This window comes from Sinocyclocheilus grahami, unplaced genomic scaffold, assembly GCF_001515645.1.
Source record: "Sinocyclocheilus grahami isolate Dianchi unplaced genomic scaffold, SAMN03320097.WGS_v1.1 scaffold244.1, whole genome shotgun sequence".
Taxonomy (NCBI): Eukaryota; Metazoa; Chordata; class Actinopteri; order Cypriniformes; family Cyprinidae; genus Sinocyclocheilus; species Sinocyclocheilus grahami.
Window position 1 is genome coordinate 270,710 of NW_015505423.1, and position 7,736 is coordinate 278,445.

General features: G+C 34.8%; 1 protein-coding gene across 2 annotated transcripts in view; it reads left to right on the plus strand.

The window, feature by feature from the left end:
• The window catches only part of LOC107598060 (mitochondrial inner membrane protein MPV17), a 28,425-nt gene extending 22,685 nt beyond the window's left edge, over positions 1 to 5,740 (plus strand). The window contains exons 6-8 of one of the 2 annotated variants that reach the window (XM_016289304.1): positions 3,530 to 3,562; positions 3,666 to 3,718; positions 5,166 to 5,740. In XM_016289304.1, the coding sequence (XP_016144790.1) occupies positions 3,530 to 3,562; positions 3,666 to 3,718; positions 5,166 to 5,235 (156 nt within the window). In that variant the 3' untranslated portion in view covers positions 5,236 to 5,740. Of the gene's footprint in view, positions 1 to 3,529; positions 3,563 to 3,665; positions 3,719 to 3,784; positions 4,035 to 5,165 lie in introns of those variants that run through there. The other variant, XM_016289305.1, reaches the window with a different exon arrangement.
• Positions 5,741 to 7,736: the final 1,996 nt, after the last annotated feature.

Sequence of the window (7,736 nt, forward strand, 5' to 3'; positions counted from 1 at the left end):
ATAATAATAATACTAATAATGCTAATAATATCTTATCAGTATTATTGTTCGTTTTTTTTACAGGAACACTGAATGACCAAAAAAAGCACCAGCACCAGTCCTAAGTTCATGGTTACCAAGTTTTAATTCTAATTACTAAACTTCTATTATTAAATACTTTTTATGATTTTTTTTTTACCATTTTGAATTGGTTCCAGTCTTTTTTACCTAATAGGATGTTCTCTGTCTGTATTGGAAAACACGCTTCCTCAGTTGCACATCTTTCTTGTGGTGTTCCGCAGGGATCTATTCTGGCTCCAACACTGTTCTCCTTATACTTGCTGCCATTGGGTTCCATCTTTTCCAAATATGGAGTATCTGTCCACCTATATGCCGATGACACCCAATTATACCTTCCTCTTAAACATAATGATTCAAGTTCCATAGAGGTTCTGCTAGCTTGTTTACATGAAGTTAAAATTTGGCTTACACAGAATTTCTTAGCCTTAAATGAGAATAAAACCGAAGTTATGCTGTTTGGTCCAAGTGATTCCTATGATTTTGGTGATCTGGACCTTGGCGACTTAAGCTCTCATGTTACTCCATGTGCGAAAAATTTAGGTGTGTTGTTTGATTCAGGTCTCAAGTTCGATAAACAAATTAATTCTGTTGTTAAATCCTGTTTTTATCATTTACGACGTCTCGCAAAAGTCAAACCTGTTCTTTCTTTAAAGAACTTTGAAAAAGTTATCCATGCATTTATTACTTCACGCCTTGATTATTGCTTCTGACATTTTACATTATCACAATCCTTCTAGGTCACTTAGATCAGGCAGCCTTGGATTGCTCTCTGTGTGTAGATCGAGGTTAAAACATCGTGGAGACCGAGCTTTTGCGACAGTAGGCCCCAAACTCTGGAACAGCCTACCGGTTTCGATCCGAATGGTGTCATCACTTTCCTCTTTCAAATCAAAACTTAAAACGCATTTGCTTAGTGTGGATTTCTAATTTATTATTATTTATTTTTTTTATGAGATATTATAATTTGTATCTTTATTTGACTTCTATTATCTGTACAGCACTTTGGTCAACCCTGGGTTGTTTTTAAATTTGCTTTATAAATAAATAATGAATGAATGAAATCATACTTGATTATGATTGGCATAACTTTATATATATATATATATAAATATATATATATATATATATATATATATATATATAAGTATTTCTGTCTGGCGAGTAAACAAAAAAATATACTAGCCGATGGCGATTCAATTGCCAAGGTGTCCGTAGAGGGTTGACTGTATAAAAACAGTTCGTGCTGCACTGTATTTGTTTTGTCCTATCGTGTCTATCATATGTTGTTGCCTTATTAAAAAATATGCTATACATTTAAAAGAAATGTATTTTAATTTTATAGTATAAACGTATATATAAATACATTCATGATGTTTTTAATGAATGGATTTTATAATACAAATAGCAATGTTTAACATTTTACCATATTTAGTGCAACACTTTTATTTGTTCCACACAAAATATTGTTTTTTCACTAAATGTTTAGATTTCTAAAATTATTGTGCACTGATTTTTCTAGAATAACTTTTGCTGCCGAATTATCCACTAACCTAGTTTATAATTTTTTGTCATAGATTATAAATATACATAGGCCTATATTTTTTCATATTTATTTTATTTTTCTTTATAATGAAGTAGTCTGTATCTAGTAGATTGTGAAAGAATCATCATCAGTTCCACACACAGAGATATATAAATTCGACATTTATTTAAATGAGGGAAAAAAACTTCACTGGTATCGGATCAGTATCTGTATCGGCCAATACTGAACCCTAGGTATCGGAATCGGTATCGGAGGCGAAAAAGGCGGATCGGAGCATGCCTACAATAGAGAGATCACTATCATAATGAAGTGACAAGAACACAGCACATTTGTGTCTTTGGGGTTGTTTTGAACAATTGCCAACAGCTTTTTATCAGTGAGCAGATTCCAGGGCATTCAGGCTGGTCTTTGATGTTGCTCACTTCTAAAGATATAGCATATTAGCATCCCAGTTGTGTTCTGTGTCTTTGTGTATTCCAAACGGTCCAAAAAAAATGAAAAGCTCTCTGTTCCTGGGGGGCTACACTCCTGTGATGTCAAGCTCAGGAGAAACAATATAATGACGTCTCAGCCCCGCGGTAGTTTCACCCCAGGTGGCCGGTGCCTTGTTCATTCTTAATTAGAAACTGTTAAGGCAAAGTGTACAAACAGAGCGAGCACAAGTTTCTAATACTGGCTTCTTTTCAATCTCACTAAGTTGACCTTTCAAAAGATGGCACTAGCAGGCAAAGAGCCCTCGTGTTCCAGATGACTTGATTTTTATATGGCATCAGGGAAAGGAGGGTGTTGACTTGCGCTTGATGAGGTGGGACTGAATTATGGAGCTTTTACAGCACACTTTAAGGGAACCGTGAGTACTCTCTGCCTGAGTGGAGCCCTTTAGGCTGGGTTTAGGTACCAGCGTCATTGACATGATGAAAGCATGAATGAACAGGTAACAAGCTCTTTTGTGTCTGGATAACAGAAGCTTCAAATGACAAGGAAAACAAGGAATAACAACCAGTGACGGTTTTACTTAAAACATTCACCAAAGCTGAATATTTCAAATACAGTAAAAACAGTGATAGTGTAAAATATTATTACAGTTTAAAGTAGGTTTTCTGTTTGGATATGTTTTAAAATGTAATTTAGTCCTGTGATGCAAAACTGAATTTTCAGCCTCATTACTCCAGTCTTCAGTATTACATCATCCTTCAGAATTCATTCTAATATGTTGAAAGCAGTTGTTTTACTTAAAATTTTTGTGGAAACCATATACATTTTTTTCAGGATTCTTTGATGAATAGAAAAGCGGCTGTCATGGTTCTGATTAGGGTCTTTGCAACAGCATGATTTATTTTAATTACATGAAAATTGATATGAATCAAAATTTGGTATTTGGGTGTTCACATAGTCCTTCATCTTATGCTTGAAGAAATGTCAGTTTGCTCAAAATATTACAAGGAACATTGGATAGGAACAAGCAGCATGGTCAGAAACACTTTATATATTTTATGTTCAGTTATAGTATAGTATATGTTCAGTACAAAGACTAGTTATGAAACTTTGCCTGAAAATTATTCATTAAACCTAAGCTTTTTATACTATTTTCTGAATAAAATGTGTGTGTTCTGCCACAGTGTGTGTTGTGGGTGGTTGCCAGGGCATTGCAATGGTTGCTAAGTTGTTCTGTCTTTTAGTATGTTGCTATGTGGTTGCTAGGGTATTCTAGATGCTGCTAGGTGTTTGCTTACTGGCCCAAGAAAAAGGTCCCACCACTTCTATTGATTCTCTATAATATTCCTTCAGTGGGATTGTGGTTTTTATCTATTTTATTGTCCTGAAGTATGAGCAATAAAAATAATAATGATTAAATAATAATTATTATTTAAAATTTATATTTTTGTCAGATCATATATTGACTCTGCATTTTCAATATCCCAATAGGACTACATGGATGCCTTGATCTCCAATTACTATGTAAGTGTTTTCCTGCTGTGCTTTCTTTTCTTTTTTCTCTCTCTTTTTTTTTTAGTTCATTCAGTAATGTTCTATGTAATGCAACATCTCTTCATTTCTCCAGCTTTGGCCTCCGGTGCAGATCGCCAATTTTTATTTCATCCCTCTCCACCACAGGTAAAACCATCCTTTTTAGCCTCAAAAGTCAAGTGATCATTGATCATGATAATGCGTCCATTGCAGCAGGGCACTAATCCAGCAGTTTAAGGGCAGCACTGGGTAAAGAACATGCAGGACGTGCCTCAGCAACTGTATGGCATAGCAGCATTATGAAAGGTTATTAAAGGGAAGGAAGCTGAGAAACGTTTGAATTAGGCTCTTATTTTCATTTTGACGATTGGGAATTTTTAAAACAGATTTTTTTTTCTTCTGTTTGTACGTTGTTTGATGTTACTGCTTTCTGGCACCTGAACTTCCACACGGGGATTAACAACTAGAGTCAGTCTGTCTATCTGTCTCTCTCTCTCTCTCTGTCTCTCTCTCTCTCTCTCTCTCCAGATTTAATCTTAGAGTGTGCGTACGTGCAACGTTCATATAAAAACGGTCTTTGACGTGGAAAAGTACTTTACGTCAGGGTCTGAGCAGGCATACGCACTATTCCTTGTGGCAAAGTCGGAGTACTGCAGCTATTGGAACATCTAAGCTGCAATAATAATAAAAGCGGTGTACGTGCAAGCACCGAATTCATCATAAACAACAAAAATACAGTGTAGTCAGATTTTATATTAATGGGAGTTTTTGCGAGATTAAACTGACCGTTTTAGTAGCCTAATGTCTTCTGTGAAAATGAATAGAGATATCAGCCTTAAACTTTGTTTTTGTCATTTACATCAGTTATATTTGTATAAAATACACTATACATTCTTGTGTCAGTACATTAATGACACATTTGAGCAGCATTAGTAAATATAAAGAAATGTCAAATCACATGCAGGTTTTTTCAGACCGGAGACCATAATCGTGTAATAATTTATTTTATGATATGAAACATCCCATTTTTCTTTCAATAATGTATTTTTTTAAGTTTTGCAAGAATTTCGTGATACTAAACTTTTTATTAGTTGTCATGGCAAGTGATTTTAAAAGTAGGATGGCTCACTTTTTATAAGATGACTGAAAATTGATCTTAATCTTACTTTTGGAAACCTAACTTGTATAATTATTATTACTATTATTATTATTTCTGTTGTTTCTAGAAGTAGTAATTTTGATAATAGTCAATAGAAAAAATAAAACCACACCCATTTTTTGTCCAGATAATAATGAAACATTATTAAATAAAAAGCGACCCCGCACGAACCTCTACCTCCGCCAGCAGGACCTCAATTTCAGACTCAGTAAAGTTTTTTTCCCCTTTGTGCTCGTCATTCTCAAGCATAGAAATTCGAATATTGGCGACATTTTATAATTTTATAAACATTTTATAAATGAGGCCCCTGAAAACCATTTGGATTTGTATTGTATTTATGTTTTAAGACATTAATGCGATATTTGCATTTGGTCACATTCATTATAAATAAATGATTTCTAATACAGTAATATGTTCATGCTTGTGTTTTTTCAGATTGGCTGTTGTTCAGATCGTGGCTGTTGCCTGGAACTCTTACCTCTCCTGGAAAGCCAATAAGATGTAATGAGATGTCCCAGATTGACCACTACCTCACACACGGGAACATTTTTGTTTGTAGTTTTTTAACAGTTGATCTTTATCAAATAAATGTAGTAACCTACTCACACATAGGTGCACAAAGCTTACAGTTTTCTCAACACAGGTCAAAGTTGACAATAACGTAATTCAGACCTCTGACATTTTATTAACCTTTGAAATTAACACTTTCTGTAAAGAATGTATATATTAATTCAATACATTTGATTTACCAATGTTTAGATGGTGAATTATGGTTTGTCAATAACTAAGAACAGCAGGCCTGTTTGTTACAGGATGTGACTCCATTTTGAGTTTTGAGTTTTCAGTGTCTTCTGTGGCCACAGTGATTAAGTTCAGGAACATATGATTGACAGACATGTGAAGTTATGGATGTTACGTCTTCTACTAGGGCATTTGCATTGATTAACACAATACAATGCTGTGTATAAAATAAATCTTTCACAGAAGCCAGAACATTCATTTCCTTTATTTCTAATGCATTTTACAACTACTTTATAACTCAAAGTGCTGAAAAATCATGACAAATTCAAAGGACATTAAAAAAATCAAAAATAATGCATCACATTAAAACACCACATAACACATCAACACCCTAAATTAAAAGTCAAATAATACAAATAGGTTTTTAACCAAGCTTCAAAACTAGATTTACTAAATTCTAATTTCAGATGGCAAGCCAATTCATAACTTAGACCCTACATTCTTCATGAAAGCATCACTCTTACCAGAATCTCTTGGAAATATTTTGTGTAAAGCCCTTGACAAAGACAGTAAATCTGTCAAATATGTCCTTTTTTAAATTTCTGTGTCTGAATCTTGTTAACCCATTATTCTCTCATCTTTATGTCATGCACTTTATCACATTTGTGGACTTGGTAGATCGTCTATATTTCAAAGGAAACGGCTGACATTGGAAAAAAAAATAAGTTTTTTTTCTAGCACAACGTTGAACCAATAGACCCTGTTCTTTGCTGCCCTTGCCAATAGGATGTGGGGTGGCTGTTCCTCAGCTTGACTGCAATTCACAGCTTCAGCCTGCAAATCAGCTCTTTGAGTGGACAAAGCTGTCACTGGATAACTAATGTATTTGTCATCCCTCCAAAAACAACAAATCACACCTACAGCTATTAAGAAATATTCTGGCTCTCTGTATTTTTGTCTCTTCACACTGATCAGGAATGTAAAGCCATGTTTAGGATTTTCCTTCGAGAGCATGTCAGGCTTATATAAATATCTCCGCATGTCAAGCTAATGCTTTGTCACTCTGGGGAATTGATGGCTAGCCAGAAACAATAGTCAACAGTGACTAAACCTCTGCATCTGGCTGATGAATACATTTTTCTCAGCTACGCTTTAAAACATGTTATATTTTACAGTCAGAAAGCATTTTAATTCATGACTACACTGTATTTTTACAAATAATATGAATGTCAGTATTATTAGGCCCCAAGTCACAGGGCTTTCTAAGGATTATTAATATTATAATTTTTTTTATTATAAAGGTTTTTGGGGCCCTGAACATGCTCAAAAACTCTTGAAACTTTGAAACTTCTGCAGTTCGTCGTATGAGGCCGATCACATAGATGTGACTATTAAGAGTCAAAGTTATAGCGCACCAACTGGCAGCAGGAAGTATCATTTTCAAAATACTTTCAAAATCAGCCTCTTATTTTTACTCGATTATCTTCAAACTTAAGCAGAATAATTTCAAAACACTGCAGATGTAAAACTGCAAAGGGATTCTTGACATCTTAAATACTGTTTGCATGGCAACGTGTCAAACTTTATTCTTTTCAGGTGTTTTTAAGGCACTTAACATGCTTAGAATTTCATGAAACTGGATACACAAATCAGTATTAAAGGTGACATATCATGAAAATCTGACTTTTCCAGGTTTTAAGTGCTATAATCAGGTCCCCGGTGCATCTACCAACCAAGGAAACGTGAAAAAGATTAACCCAGTAACTTTGTTTTGATAAGCCTTTTTCTGCAAGCGTCTGAGAAAACGAGCGCATCGGATTTTGCTTCCTTGGTGATGTTGCAAAGGGATCTCATTATAATATTACCGCCCCCTTAAAGTCCACATGACCCGGAAGTTGCTTGACTTTATTTCAGTGTAGTGACGTATTTCCAGCTGAAATGGAATATTGAATAAAGGGCATCATTTTATTTTTGCGCTCCTATCTGTCTCTCACTCATAGCAACCTAACAGTTGGAGGGTTGTGTTTAAGGATATTCTGCCCAAGCCATGGCCCAAGCCGTCAAACTGACGTCATCAGAGAAGGAATGCCATTCCAGAGCGGAAGCAAATGTTCAGATTTTGATTAAAGATTACCAAGACAATTTTTTTCAGCTGATTAATTTGCACAAATTAATTGTTAAGAGCTTGAAAAAAGTCTGCACACTCAAACATCAAGGAGTCAACAAGGCCTTGTTTTTACTCCGTAAATTGCTTATATTTCTTTC